The sequence below is a fragment of the Hyposmocoma kahamanoa genome, unplaced genomic scaffold (genome assembly GCF_003589595.1).
Source record: "Hyposmocoma kahamanoa isolate Upper Pololo Valley unplaced genomic scaffold, ASM358959v1 66, whole genome shotgun sequence".
Taxonomy (NCBI): Eukaryota; Metazoa; Arthropoda; class Insecta; order Lepidoptera; family Cosmopterigidae; genus Hyposmocoma; species Hyposmocoma kahamanoa.
The window spans coordinates 20,863,581-20,879,834 of NW_020653854.1; the positions used below are offsets into that span (position 1 = coordinate 20,863,581).

The window sequence follows — 16,254 nt, forward strand, 5'->3', positions numbered from 1 at the left end:
TACAGAAGCGTAAGCAGCCAACCAATGCGCTATAATGACGACCTTGTCATAATGGCCAGAAGAAGTTGGATCAGGAAAGCACTAGAATGAAAGGGATGGCGCGCACTGGAAGACATCTACGCCCAACTCTGGATGGATATTGATTCAAAAAGTATCTAAAGATGCCTCGTTGACCCAGGTTTACCTTTAAATCTTCTAGTGGTCATCGATCAAAACTTTACTTGTTTATGTCATAAAGTAGAATTAAATCAGAAGAAATAGTCTAAGGTACTATTGACTGATATTTGTGTAAAAATATCTACAAATTTCATTCATTTATTGGTATGAGACTTAATGTAACATTTGTTTCCCGCTGATTTAAACTTTCACGATTTTCACACATTGTTTGATTTTAAATTCGGGACTTAACCGTGTCTAAAAACATAGACGTTGCAATACATCCGAAACGTCGAGGTAAATAAATATGTTTTTATACACGATTAAGTCTCGAATTTAAAACCAAATCATTTTAGTCTCAGCTTTTTAATTTTCATTTCACTTACCTTCCTCAATTTTACTGTTCTCAAATTTCCTCCGTCGATTGTAAATTCGCTGCATGACAACCGCAAGGAGCACCAGCAATAGAAGAACTGTAGCCGCAGCTGATATCCAAGTAACTTCTAGACCAGCCAACCTGTAATAAAGTTACAAACTCTCATTTCACTTTTTAGGAACAATAATAATATTATTCTAAAAAGCCTTAAAATAAGTTAAGGTAAGCACCAAGTATAAGTACAGCCGCAGACTATAATGGAATTATAGAGCTTTTGCCAGCAGTTACAGTAGATAGGTTCGTAGAAATTGCTAAGGTACATCTTGAGGATGCCAACGGTACTTATGTACATGCAATCAACAATAAAACGGGCAAAAGTATCACAGACTTAGCTAGACTAGACTAGTCGTGGTGCTGTGATATCAGAGCATTTTGACAATGTCAAGTCTCTTAGGTGTTCTGTGAAAGCTTCTATAATAATAATGACATATCGTTATTTATTGTTAAGGATAATATTAAAACAGGTAACTTTGTGACGGATACAGGCCCTTTTAAAATCATTTCAGATATATAGGCCAGGACATGTCATCGTGAAAACATGACTTGTAAACTTACCCGGCTGTAGTCGTCGAGGAGGCGACTTCAGTGTGAGCCTCGACTATGCATCGTGTACCATTGTCGCAATGACAGTCATCATGTACACAACTATGCTTACAAGAGGAACAGAGTAATCTGAAAAATGAAAAAAATGTAAATAATATATCGTGTGAACGTAAATGTGTAATGTAAATTCTTCATACTTGGCTAAACAATATAACCGACAATGTTTCGTAGACCGACATAGAAATAAAAATAAGACGTCTAAGTCTACTTTCACCAGTGGTTTGCTATAAAATGTAATCTTGACTTGGAATTATGATTGTCATTTTCAAAATTACCATAAAATATGCTATAGTCATATAAAATGTACTTACGGTCTATAAATACATGTCCCATTCTCGAGTTTGTAGTCGGGATTGCAAACACACTTCCCTTCTAAAGTGCACTTTCCGTTCTTGCAAGGCCCAGAACAGGATATATAACAGATAGAAGGGTCATCCTTGTCATTTTCATAGCCTTTGGTACAAGAACATGTGTTTGGAGATGTACATTGACCATTAATACACGGTTTAGTACAGACTGGGGAACATTTTCCATCCATCCCAGCCGAATCGTAGCCATCGAAACATCTACATTTCTCAGGTGCTATACAATCCCCGTTTATACAAGATAAACAAATTGGTTCACACACTGATTCAACTTCAGTCTTTTTATAACCGTCAAGACAGCTACAATGATTTGGGGAATCACATGTAGAATTGACACATGGTTTGTCGCAGATCGCTAAGCAAGTATAGTTATCGCTATCATCTTGCTTATATCCATTTTTACAAGTACAAGTGTTTGGTGCCGTGCAAGTTCCATGAGTACAATTCTTTTCGCAATAAGGTTTACAATTCCCATCAATCAAGATGTATCCAGTATGGCAACGGCACTTATTTGGTGCTACACAGTCACCGTTAATGCAACCAACGCATTTGGGTTTGCAACTGTAGTTGTTATCTGTCGTTTCGTATCCATTTAGACACGAACACTTGTTAGGAAAGATACAAGTGGCGTTAACGCACTTTGGTTCACAACTCGGAATACAATTGAACGGATTTTCTGTGTCTTTTATGTAGCCTCTATTGCAACTACAAATATTAGGCTCTATACAAACTCCGTTAGTACAGGGTTGATTACAAACAGCCGTGCATGTGCCATTGACTTTAGAATACCCGTCGTGACAAACACATGTGTTCGGGGCTATACAATCTCCATGATCACACGATGTACAAATTGGAGCACAACTGGTAATATTCTCCCGTTTATAGCCTTCAAAGCATGAACATTCATTTGGCGCTGTACATTGACCATTTTTACAAGACGGTGAACAAATTGGAGCACAATTGTATTGATCAATTTTTTTATATCCACCTAAACAATCGCAAGTATTTGGTGCAACACAGGTTCCATTCACACATCTGTTGTCACATATTGGGTTGCAGATTAAGGTTGTTGGATCATTATCATACCCGAGATCGCATTGTTTAACGCAGAAAGTCGAATTTACACTACGATACCCCGGATTACATTCGCATTTATCGTCGTCAATGCATTGGCCATTGGTGCAAGAAGGTTCACATTTTGGAGTGATACACTTGAAGTTTTTCAATATAAGAGGGCGGTCACAGTCGCATTGGTCAGGTGCTGTGCACCTTCCGCCTACGCAACCTTTCGTGCATATGGGAGCGCAAAGTTTTTCTTCATTTTTCCATTCGTAACCAGGGCAGCACGTTTCTTTTTCAATATATTTCTGAATTTTCTGAAATAAATATCACAAAAAATCTTTTACTTATTTACTCATACTCAACGTTTTGCGGAGGTGTACGAAAACAGCCTCTCCGCACAACATATACCATTCCTTTCCTGTGCATCTGGCAACAATCGGTGAGTATCTTACATCGATTGGCAAATCCTTTCACCACGATGGCTAGCATTATAATGTTTGCCAGCGATACGACAAAAAGAAAAACGTTTAGCGTAGGTAGTTTGTAATTATTGTTGTATATTGCGCTCGTTGATTATTATTTGTTTTTATCTTATTTAAGCGATTGTAGTATATGTCAAATAAAGTGGTTTATTATTAAAAAAGCAATTTTATTATTAGTACGTACCTTGAAGCAACATCGTTGCGTTTTCGCATTAAATTTACCCTTAAATTCCTGTAAAAATATAATGTTTTGTTTAGTAAGACAATATTATCTAAGGACTATGAAATATTTTAAAATGCACATAAACAACTACAATTACAACGCAGAACAATATGCACCTAAGTATATGTATATGTAAGAATAATAATAATATTTATATTAAAAAAAAAGGTTGGAGTAAACAGTAAACACATGCAACTCTGGTTTTTTTACAACGTCAAGTGACGGGACGAACAAGTCGTGCGCCTGATGGTAAGCCACACGCCTATCCATACCAGTTGCAGTGCCACCCAGAACTTTAAGTCGCAAAGATCTGAGGGGCACTGCCACTGCGCCCGTCACCCTGAGACATAACTTGATAAGTCCCATGTGCTTGTAATTTCACCAGCACCTTTCAAAACCGGAATACAGTAATGCTGACATTACTGCTTGGCGGCAGAAACAGATAAGGTGGCAGTACTTCCCTGGATACACTCTTTCACAAAGAGCTCTATTGGTACAGGTTCCGCTCTTTCACAATCGCCTAACACATTGTAAGTAAACCTATACTAACCTATCGTAAGATCAGTGCCATTGTGATTTGAAATAAATGATTATCATTACAATAAGCTAGTACACAACTGACGACTATAATGCTAACAGTACGTTAGTGATACAACGACCGTCTGCTTCTGCTTTCGCAACTGCGGAAGCTTTTCCACATCTGCTTCCGCCATTTTTACAACGGAACTTGAATCGGAAGTTTACAATATTCGCGACGGATGAAGCCGGCGATTTTGTTTGGCAGTGAGATGAAAGTTTTATAGCGGTTTTGTGTTAACTGCAATTATGTAACCAAAAACAAGCCCGGCTTGAAACTATTTCGTTGGGATCTTTATAGTATTTACACTTCTACTTCCGCGTCTGCTTCCGTTTCTGTTAAGATTGACTTTTGACATCTGTTTTCGTTATGACAATTCCATCGTTGCGTGACTTAGAAATTAAAGTCCTAAGTACTTGCCGTCACAGGGATCATCCATCTTTCCGAGGATTATTCTCCTACCGCTCGAATATACGAAATATCCTCGTGGATGTATTTTACTAGTCGGTATTAACGTGAAGCATATCATATTTATTACTTATCTTCACTTAACAGGTACTTGAATATGGATTACCTGCTATAACTAATATTATTTGGATTTCTTGGAAGAAATCTCTCTTAAAGATAACTGCCTATTTCATTAACGACCTCGGTTGCCCAACGGTTTTCATTATGGGTGCTGGATGTTGAGGTTCCGAGTTCTTTGCACGACAGAACCAATATAGGATATAATCTATTCTAAATTGTTTCGTTTATATGGTACTCATAGCCTACACGGAATTCCTTAGTATGAGACCAGGTAATTCATATCAATTTCTGGCACACTATTACATTGTTATTAAAAGTAAATATAATAATAATATTATTTTTAATAACAATGTAATAGTGACCCAGTTAATGATATCAATTGCCTGGTCTCAAACTAAGGAGTTCCGTGTACTGCTGCTAAAAAGCAGCAGTAGAACTCCACGTCCAGGGTAGTACAGCCACCATTCTATTTCTGCCGCCAAGCAATATAATGCGTTCTGGCTTTAAATGGTAAGGGTGCAATAAAATTACAAGCACATAACACTTGTCAACTTTATGTTTCAGAATAACGGGCGCAGTGGCAGTGCCCTTCAGATCCTTGCAATTAAAAGTCCTTACCTCAAGGCGCGCGACTAATTGGTCCCGTCACTTGATATCACAAATAAATTATAAGTTTTGGGGAAATTTTCGGTTAATGTTTTAGTTTCTTACTTAACTTTAATTAAAATGTACTTATTTTATATAAAAGAAATACCTTAAGGTCATTCTGGTCACAGTCGGTCTTCTTTGGGCAAGCTTGTGATTTCGATTTCGCGTAATATGATTTCACATGCGCCCTGAAAGTAATCACGTAAATAATTAAGAAAAAATACTTTAGATACAGACACCACATCAAGCTACACATTGACGGATATTGTTCCTGGTTCTGGGCAAGAATCGGCGAGTACTTTACACCGATTGATCAATCCATTCATCACGTTAGCAAGTGTATACCATCGATAGGATGAAAAAAAGAATTCGGATATGCTCGGTTACATTCTATGGAACTTAAACTCACGCCTATTCGACATTATTCGTAGGGCGGAGTCTAGTAAATGATTGTTGAGCACATGTCTGTTATTACCATGATATAAAACACTGATTAAAATGCTGACTAAAAGCTACTGACCTAGGATTTTGAAGTAATTCTAAGGGTGCCATGTAAAAAAATGCAGTAGATAACTGACCTTTTGAAACAGAGAATAAAAAAGTAACGACAACTCTGGTCTCTCTCCGCCCCTCTCTAGCTTTAGACACCGCACCGTGACCTGTATATTGACGGAACGGCACCAAGGCTGTCAGTTATTACTGCAATTATAGTAATGTAATTTTTACATGGCACTACTAGAAATACTTTAAATCCGACTTCAACTTCCTAGGTCAGTAGTTTGTCCTACGATCCTATAAAACCATTTCCGCAAATCCGAAAACCGAAAAAGCAATTCATTAATATTTGGTGGTTTTAACAACTCTATGTTGCTCCTTGTACCCATGTCTATACATGTATCTACATATCGTCTGCTTAAAGGTAAAACCACATAAGTGACATTCCACAATCCACAAAAAATCTCCAATTTATGTACCTGCTGTAAGAAAATCATCATCTTTCTGCAAATAAAACCACTTATTGAGTTTATAGCTTTCTTGTTATTGAGTTTCACCTGCAGAAAGATAGTGATTTTCCTACCATAGCTATTTAAAGACTTATGTGGTTTTACCTTTAAACAGACGATATGGAGAACACCTTTTTCCGACCATTGGTCATTATAAAAATACTAAACTTTACATAGTGTAGTAAGTCTATCTTTGGACAAGTACTACCATGATTATGCAATTAGTTGTTTTTTTTTTTTTTTTTTTTATACCTGACAGGCAAATGACTCCACTCCACCTGATGTTAAGTGGAAAGTGGTATCCAAACGCGAAGGAACCTAGTGCAGCGATGGAATCCTCACTGCACTAGCCGCCTCCACCCTGCCTGCCTACAATATTTTTAGTTGTAATCAAATTGTGGTTTTTTTTTTAGAAATCACACACTGCGGTCGCCTTGTGATGTTCTGGTAACTACAGCTACAGCCCAGAAATGGAACGTAAACGGATTGATTGGTAAAACTTAGAACAGTGTTGATTGGTAAAGTACTGTAGTGTATGCACATAACTGTGCCATAGACATTAGACAATATAAGTTACACTGCGGCCCGCCGTTCCCGCACAACGACACTAGACAATGGTGTGAGCGGACGTATCGCACGTGTACGTGAAGTAAACACATGTTGTTTCATTGAGCTATCCCTATACTAAGTAGCGTAAACGCCACAAATGGCGACGAGGATAAAGAACTTGAGTAGAATTAATAATATTTCGAAATGTCGTCGAGATTATCAGCTCCGACTGAATTTTGTTAAAAAAAAGAAAAAAGTGGAGGTATATATCACGATTTCAAATCATTAGAACCATTTCACTAAGGCATATAAATATAATATCTACATATTGGAAGTATGTGGCATGCATGAGTTGAAATTATTTAAGTCCATTAAATAACATATTATCCGCATACCATGGTGTACTACCCTCGTGTCGTATTCTGTTAGCTCGAGAAATGATATAAACAAACTGAAACCGTTGGTTACTAAACTAGCCAAAAACACAAAAAATAAATATTCTCGTTGTTGCGTAGTATGTACTGCCTGTATTGAAATTGCTAACTTACATTGCAAAATTACGTATGAACTACAAATTACGATGTTCACCTCCGACTATACGTAATATGTGATTGACTTTACAAGGAAATTGATAACCAGAGTAGATTTGTTGCTTGCAATTTAAACAAACTTCATGTTAAAAATATGTAACAAAAAAATAAAAGCAAATAAATTTTTACCAACTTTACGTTATTAATTCAGCAGTGCAAATCCTTTCTTTGTTAATTAGACATGGCCTGCAAATCGCATTTTTGTGTAAGCAGCAGCTCACGTTTTGTTTACATTAAAGTAAACATTTTTGTCACTATATTAAAATACTACATACCTATCGAGTTCTTAGGTGACTACCTACAGTCAACCGTGACCATGGGACCTGTAAAGGGCCCGAAAGTAGTGTCGGTTTGTTTGAAAAAACAAATATACGCGATTTAAATCCGGAAAAATAGTTTCATTTCCTATGTACTACATTAGGTATGTAGTACATAGGAAATGTCCTTTTAAAAAACTGATTCTTAACCGCTCACGCGATACATGCAGCCGTAGACGCATACCACACCTAGAGGTGCCGGTGATGATTTTATATCGATTTATCGGATATCGAAGTGATAACAGGTAAAAGAACTAATATTAATTGCTATTTCGGTAACTACTCTAGCAAACCATAAATTTTAATGCCTGGGTCTGTCATTTAAATAAAATAAACAACTTCAAAAATACGTCACGACAATCGAGTGTGTTTTTTTTTTTTTTTTTTTTTTTTTTTTAATTTTTTTTTTATTTCAATGGTACACATTACAGAAAACAGATTAACGGCATTTTTTTTAAAAACAAAAATAAGTCTAATAATGATGAATCTGCATTCCAGTTATAATTGTACACAACATTCTAAAATAACAGGTAGTGCGATTATGAAAAAATTGAAAAATAAGGATTAATTAAAAACTAGGAACAAAATGCAATTAAAAACTAGGAACAAATTGCTTAAATTAGTAACAATATTTAGAGTTCAATAATCAATAACGGCAACTGAATTTTTAAATGCGGGAAGACTGTCGTGAAATATGTCAATATCAGAAGCTCCGATTTGATTGTAAGATGTACACATTCGATGAATAGGGCTGTTTGCAGAAACGTTATTGTTACTCAAAACTTGTGTAACAAATAACCGTGGTCGACGGACAGAACGAGTTGGCACCTTTAAACAGATTCTGTCTAGCAATTTGTCACCTAATCTACCATTAACTATTTTGTGCAACGTACACAAATCACTTACGATTCTACGTCTCTCCAGAGTCAATAAATCAAACTCGTTAAGTCGAGTCTCGTAGCCTGACAATTTGCGCCTCAACCCTAGCCTACTACAAAGCATTCTTAAAAACCGACGCTGAACAGACTCAATGTTATCAGTGTGGGTTTTGTATATGGGAAACCATACCGAAGAGCAGTACTCAAGTATGCTACGCACTAGCGCAGTATACAGCATGATCCATGATTTGTTACTTTTAAATGGTTTCGCGGTGCGGAAAATGAATCCCAACATTTTACTGGCCTTATTGATAACATAATCGTAGTGTTGTCTGAATGATAAGGAGGAGTCAAAATATACCCCCAAGTCCCTAACAACACACACACGATCAAGCTTCGTTCCGCCCAAACTATAGTCGTAGTCTATTGTTGTCTTGTTTTTCGTGAAGGTAATGATCTGACACTTTTTAACGTTTAATGACATTTGATTAGTTTTACACCATGATCTGATGAAGTTGAGGTCGTCTTGGAGAAGTTCACAATCTCGCTGACTTTGAATTCTGCGATATATTTTGATATCGTCAGCATAAGCAAGACACTCACTTGTCACTCTTTCCAGCAAGTCATTAACAAAAATAAGGAACAACAATGGACCTAAGCTTGATCCCTGAGGAACCCCAGTCACCGCCACGAAAGGTCTAGAATCAAAGCCATACAGCGAGACTAACTGTGTTCGGTTAGCTAGGTACGAAGTTAGCCACCGATAAAGATTCCCATGTATGCCCAAATGATAAGCCTTCAACAGCAAGATAGAATGATTGACTCTGTCAAACGCCTTCGAAAAATCCGTATATATGGTGTCAACCTGAGCTCTCTCGTTAAATGAATCACATAGGAATGATGTGTAGACCAGTAAGTTTGATAGCGTAGAACGGCCAGTGACAAAACCATGCTGGTTGGGACTAATTCTGTGAACCACCTGATTATATATGTACTCGTACACTATGCCCTCAAATATCTTTGCAAAGCAGTCAAGAATACTAATAGGACGATAGTTAGTCACATCTTGCTTATCATCCGATTTGTGTATAGGAGTTATTTTCGCAATCTTCCAAGTAGACGGGAATACACCGTCATTCAAGGATTTGTTAAAGATAATAGTTAGTGGTTTTACTAGAGCGGATGCACAAAGGCGCACAAAGATAGGAGGTATGCCATCAGATCCAGCTCCCTTTGCCACGTCGACTCTCCTTAGATGAAGTAGTACTTGATCAGAAGACAGACTAATACTGGTTAAGGAGAAACTGGACGATGAAAAGTCTGGAACATAGTTTACATCCCTGTTAGACCCGAACACGGTCGAAAAGTAGTCTCCAAAAAGGTTAACAATATCATCGCCGGAGTTTGCAGTGCGATCTTCATAAAACATACGATTGGGAATATCATTAGTTACTCGTTTACTTTTTGTGTATTGCCAAACAGACTTAAGACTGGTACATAAGTCCCGCTCTATATTTGCAACAAATGATGAAAAGCAACTATTCATTAATTCCTTGGCACGTGCCCTCATCAGACTGAAAGTGTCATAATCACGTGGGTTTCCGTATCGCTTATAACGTAAGTGGTATTTTTCTTTACTTTTAAATAAATTAATTAGATTATTCGTAAACCAACATGGATACTTTACTGACTTAGCTCTCAACTTCGGTGTATATCTTTCTATTATTAAATACAACGAGTTATAAAAGTATTGAACGAAGTCATCACAATTAAGAACCAAGGCTTGTCCATCCCAATCTATAGACCGGAGCTCGTCTATGCAGGCCTCGTAATTAGTCCTTCGGAAACACAACCTATCAACTAACTGCGAACAAGCTAATGATTCCGCACTGTGCAGTGTTAATTGCAATGGAGGATGATGGGAATCTACGCGGCTAATTGGTGATGCAGAAGTTAGCGCACAATCATTGGGAACATCGGTGATTGCCAGATCCAAAATTCGACCGTTACGATTGCAAATAGTATTGATCTGTCTCATAGCCGAACATCTGCAGAGATCTACCAGACACCTGGACTTTTCATTAATGGGATTCACTGGGCCACCTGTTTCCCTACACCATGTTAGGTCACTCATATTGAAGTCCCCAACAACCAAGGTACCAAAATTGCCAGCCATATTGGACACATTCGCAACAGTGCCAACGAAGTCTGTATACATGGCAACAGGCAAATAATCAGGCAGATAAACAGTACACAAATTAAGCGTTAAGTTTCTATTTAGTGTTACCTGCAGCCAAATATCCTCCACAAAAACTGATTGCCAACTCGCTCTGACGTTTACATTTAACTTCTTGGATACCGCGATAAGCACACCACCACCATGGCTCTTATTAAATTGTTTCTTAAAAACGTTATCGCGATCCCTTCGGAAAACATTGTACCTATCATCAAATAACTCGGATGAATGTATAGAGTCCACCAACCATGTTTCACAAAGACAAATGACATCATAGTTATTGCTTAGTACATTATTATAAAAGCCAATAGTTTTAGACTTTAAACCACGCACGTTTTGGTAATAAACAGTGATTGTCATAAAGTAAATAAATCTGAATAACCTGATATTAACTATTAAACTATGTATTTTAAACTGTCTCTATTACGAATTAAAATGTACTGTGAATCCGGAGTCTTTCTAACGTAAATTCGGCCACTTCGCACCCAAACAAATTTATATCCCTTTTCTTTGGCAGCTATACGCGCGGCAGCATGTAGCGATTTATTGGTTGGCGATAGATGTTCTGAAACATACACAGGTGTCTTTGCAGTTCCAAATCCTAAATGGGCTGTGTTCAACTTTTCTTTTGGATTGGATTTATTGAACCTGTGCACTGCAGAATAAAATTCGTCGCGACACCTTACACTGCGGAATTTTATTATGATTGCCCGGGGTCGCTTACTCTCCTTATCTTGTTTGGCCACTCTTGTGTAATTCACGATATCAGTGTCGTCGACTTTGTGACCAATAGCTGAAGCACACTGCTTTACAACTGTAAGTATGTTCTCACTTCGGTTCTCAGGCACACCGTGAATCTCCAGGTTGTTTTCCCTGAGGTGCTGTTCAAGGTCGTTGACACGAGACCAGATTTGAGTTAATGATGATTGTAGTTCGATATTATCTTTTTTCAATTGACTATTCTCTTCAGTAACAGTAACAACCGACTTACACAATTCGTCATATTTATTACTTAAAAAATCGACAGACTTGCGGAGCTCATTGAAACTGTTTCTAAGTGGGGCAAGTTCATTTTTTATGACAGTCTTTAGTAGGTTAGGTATTTCAAGTTTAATGGCGCTGATGACTTGGTCACGAATGTTAACAATAAATTCCTCCTCGTCCCTGCCGTCAGGGTTCGCCACGTAGTCACTGCAAGATGCTATCGAGCTATCGGTGCACTGACCACCACGTGCGCCGCGAACTGTTACACGCGAAAAAGATAAATCGCTTTCCTCTCTGGTGCCCTCGGCATCGGTGGCTACCTGTTGCCGGATTGGTGTATTAGAATTGTCGTTCTTAGGTAATTTGCTGCGGCAGGTTTGGCAGATCCAGGTTTTTCCCTCTCTACTCTGGCCGTAAAACAGTTTTGTACTGTAGTTGGCACATAATAAATCGTATTTAAGATTACAATTGGAGCACTGTAAGTACTCCCTTCCTGCTATTGTTGTTAGACAACCAGCGCACTTGATTGTGCTAGTTGACATAGTCCAAGAAAATTGTGAGAAAATAAATTTATAAATTTATAGTAAAGTATGCTGTGTGACGTAGACGTAGTCGTAGCCACTGAGTGCGTAGACAATGTGACGTAGTTTATACGTAGCAGTAATGGCTACACTAATTTCGCCGGGCAACTCTCAATGACCGGTGGCGCAACCGTAGTGCGGCCGACTGCAGAGCTATGGGGCCCGCGCTCGAATCTCAGCCGGGCAAGGCAGCTTGTTATTTGAATTTATTTCCACTCACAGCAGACTCCGCCAGATGTCAGGGAGGCCCCAGGCCCGGCACGCACCTATGACTCCTGTGACATCACAACGGAACGCAAAGCGACGGTCACCACTGACGTCAGGCACGCCGAGCGAGAGGCAGGACAGAATTCAAGATGGACGCGCAGCCTTACGAAGACAGCCCCAAGATAGTGCGAGAGGGGTCGATAAAATTCACCGGCACCAAGACTAAAGCGAAGCACACCGAGTGAGAGGTCCGAACGGAATCCAAGATGGATGCGCAGTCCTACGAAGATGGCCACCAGACAGTAAGAGAGGGACCGATATTCGCCGAACACTGGATTCGGAAGTAACACAAACTGAAAATACTAATTTAAAAAGAAACCAAAAAAAAATTTAATTTAAAAAACCGCGCACGTCCGTTCACATGGAGCTCCAAACACAGATCCAGTGTTATTGTTTGGGCTGGTGATTTCGGTGTTTATTTATTGAAAACATACCGTAAGTAGCGTTTTTTAAGTTTACCCTGAATATAAATGTTTATAAACTATACTTTAAGGAGTAATTTCATGGTAAACGTTAGAACCACTCAAACGGAATATTATCATATCTATCCAAGTACACAAAAAATTTCATTAGTGCTTTTTAAGTGCAGGATTTGTTGGTGTATTACTGCATTTTATTTGAAATGTTTTTGTTGGTAGTACGGAGGGTATTTATTTAGCAATGCAGAATAATAATTTTTATTTATAAAAACTTGTATTTAAACTGAATGCTTTTCTAATTTGCAAAACCAAATAGCCGCCATTTTGCGGTAGGAGGAGCCCATCGCGTGAGCGGATAACAACATTCCCAGCGTTTGTTGGCATTAATATGGTAATTATCATTAAGTAGTGATGTTGGAAATAATAAAGTACAATCAGCAACATCTAAAAGAAAAAATGTTTTCAACAAATACGGTTGATATTGATATATCCGGCTACACAATAACAAATAGTGCCTGTAAATGTTAGCCGAATAGAACAACAAATATGAAGGAGTGAAAATACCTTGAGTGCCCCATATGGTGAAAATTGTAATGTTTTATAAGTAATGGAAATTACTTATAAAAATGTTAAGTCCATAATGACCATAAAAAGCGAAGGAGCGCAAACTCCTACAGTTCCTCTTAGACAGATGCTATGCTTGTTTATGAAAATTGACAATGTTTGGTCTCCAATTGTCTCAAGGTTTAATCCCATATATCGATAACTAATGTACCATGGCAGCCTATCTCAAAAGCTAGTGATATGTCAGGTCCCGTAGTGTCTGCTACGTAAAGTTAACGAATACCACCCCAATGTTATACCCAACGAAAACATTTGGAGTCTAATTCTCATCAAAATTTTGCCTTTTCTGAATAAATGTCGAAAAAAAAGATCAATTTCAAGTTGAACCGCTATTCTTGAAAAGCAGCGATATGCAGGTTCCACTTTATGTGAATCTCCTTTTGTCCATAGTAAAGCAGACAGCACTTGATGCAAAAGAAAAAAGTGACAATGAACCTTAGAGCATATCGATGAACTATGTGACGAATTCAAAGTAGCACAAGGGTCTCTAAGCACTTAACTCGTAGAAAAGTCAATAGTTTCATATTGGTGCGAATTGATATGTAATAATACACCCAAATAAGAACTGGTAACTACTTTACACGTACCAAGGTATCAATAATCGCTAAAGTGTCAATTAATGACGTACATTTAATTTCGTTTACACTTTGCGTCAATAAATAAAGTGAGTAGTGGATATTTTTTTATTTCACACTGAAAAAAGATAGTTGTGTTTATGGTGTTTGATTTATTAATCCAAACGGAAAATATTACTCTTATATATCCCAAGGAATAGTTACAGGTATTATTTAAGTGGTAAAGTGGTCTAATGCAATTTTGTAATATAATAACAATAAAAAGCACTCAAGTTGCTCGAAGTAGAATAACCGGAGTAATCTAAATAAATACGTTTACAACAAGTAGCTTACACTTACTACGTACCTATAACTTCACGCAAGCTGGTCTAGTGCTTGATCGTCGAATTTATCGAGATCGATAAAAATAAAGGGTAACTTTAGTTAACCATTTATTCATTCAATAATTATTGAATAATAAGAATGCATTACTAATGTAATGTGAATGTAAATATGAGTTTGTATTACATGATAGACAAATATCTTTTGTCATGGACAATCGATGATAATAATGTTGTTTATTAGGTTGCTGTATGCACCTGACCAGGTTACATGTTAGGTATCGAAACAATTTTGAATGTACCTACGTCATAACCTACCACAATAAATGCCATGTACCTATAATTGGCCATTATAGAAATAACAAAGTTATTTGGCAGTTATATATAGTAAGCAATATATGCAATAATACTGATCGCGATGTGCGTTACATGGCAATGCGCATTAAATTGCAAAGCACAGTAAACTAATATAAAAAAATGCATCATTTTGATACATCATGCTAAATTATGATTTAACATGTATACATTATTTTATTACTTACTAATTTACTTTATTTTGCAGGACAAATAAAGCAAATAACTTCTAAATACAATTATTTACAGATTCAGGCATTAATTTCAGACAATCCAAATGAATAAAAATAAAGTAAATTAATTTGCTACTCCGCGAACGCGGTGAAGGTTAGATCGACGACTCTATATGATCACGCTCTCTAATTTAATGGCTACGCAAATTAAAACTATATAATGTTGTTTTCATGACCACAAAATATTACAAAAACAAATGACCATGCTACTTAAAACATATACTGTTCATTAATGGCCACGCAATCTTACTGAAACAAATGGCCACGCAAATTAAAAACATATAATGTTGACTTATGGCTACGCAATGTTACTGAAATAAATGACCACGCCAATAACATATAATGTTGTTTTATGGCCACGCAACCTTACTGAAACAAATGGCTACGCAACTTAAAAATATATAACTTTGTTTTATGACCACGCTATGTTACTGAAACAAATGGCCACGCAAATTAAAAACATACAATATTGATTTATGGCTACGCAATCTTACTGAAACAAATAGCCACGCAAATTAAAAGCATATAATGTTGACTTATGGCTACGCAATGTTACTGAAACAAATGACCACGTCAATAACATATAATGTTGTTTTGTGGCCACGCAACCTTACTGAAACAAATGGCCACGCAAATTAAAAACATAATGTTGGTTTATGGCTACGCAATCTTACTGAAATAAATGACTACGCCAAATAAAAACATATAATGTTGTTTTGTGGCCATGCCACCTTGCTGAAACAAATGACCACGCAAATGATTTTATAAAAAGTCACGCACAAATCAGTAAGAATACGGCTAGGTAGCTGATTACTGTTAGTTAGTGCTTACTAGCAAAAGGCCACCCACAATAATACATCACAAGGTTACGGAGTACTATTACTGTTACATAATTATGTAAAAAGTCACGCAGAATAATATATAAGTCACATATTTGAAATTACGATTTGTGCTTATGCAATTGGAATAATGTCGATTCTAATATTTGATATAGACAAGTAGAAGCGAATATCAAATGTTTTAAACAGCTTTTATAGCAATGAGGCTCTTTCCATAAGAAACGCAAAAAAATATTATAGATAGCGGTGATATTCTACAATTGTTAAATTATATTGATAAATATTATTCAAATAGCCCTAACTGAATTACAAAAATCTGATTTATCAATGTCCAAGTTCCTACATGTTCTTAACGATATCAGAGCAGTAATGAAATGTACCACTGACGAAGGAAAAAAAAGAGT

The 16,254-nt window shown here is 37.1% G+C and overlaps 1 protein-coding gene across 1 annotated transcript in view; it reads right to left on the reverse strand.

Annotated features, from left to right (window-relative positions):
- The window catches only part of LOC113232051 (multiple epidermal growth factor-like domains protein 11), a 38,773-nt gene that overhangs the window by 1,254 nt on the left and 21,265 nt on the right, over positions 1–16,254 (reverse strand). Inside the window, exons 4-8 of the mRNA XM_026466675.1 lie at positions 5,187–5,268; positions 3,289–3,336; positions 1,507–2,936; positions 1,148–1,264; positions 543–673 (exon numbers count right to left, since the gene is read on the reverse strand). Of these exons, the coding sequence (XP_026322460.1) occupies positions 543–673; positions 1,148–1,264; positions 1,507–2,936; positions 3,289–3,336; positions 5,187–5,268 (1,808 nt within the window). The remainder of the gene's footprint in view (positions 1–542; positions 674–1,147; positions 1,265–1,506; positions 2,937–3,288; positions 3,337–5,186; positions 5,269–16,254) is intronic.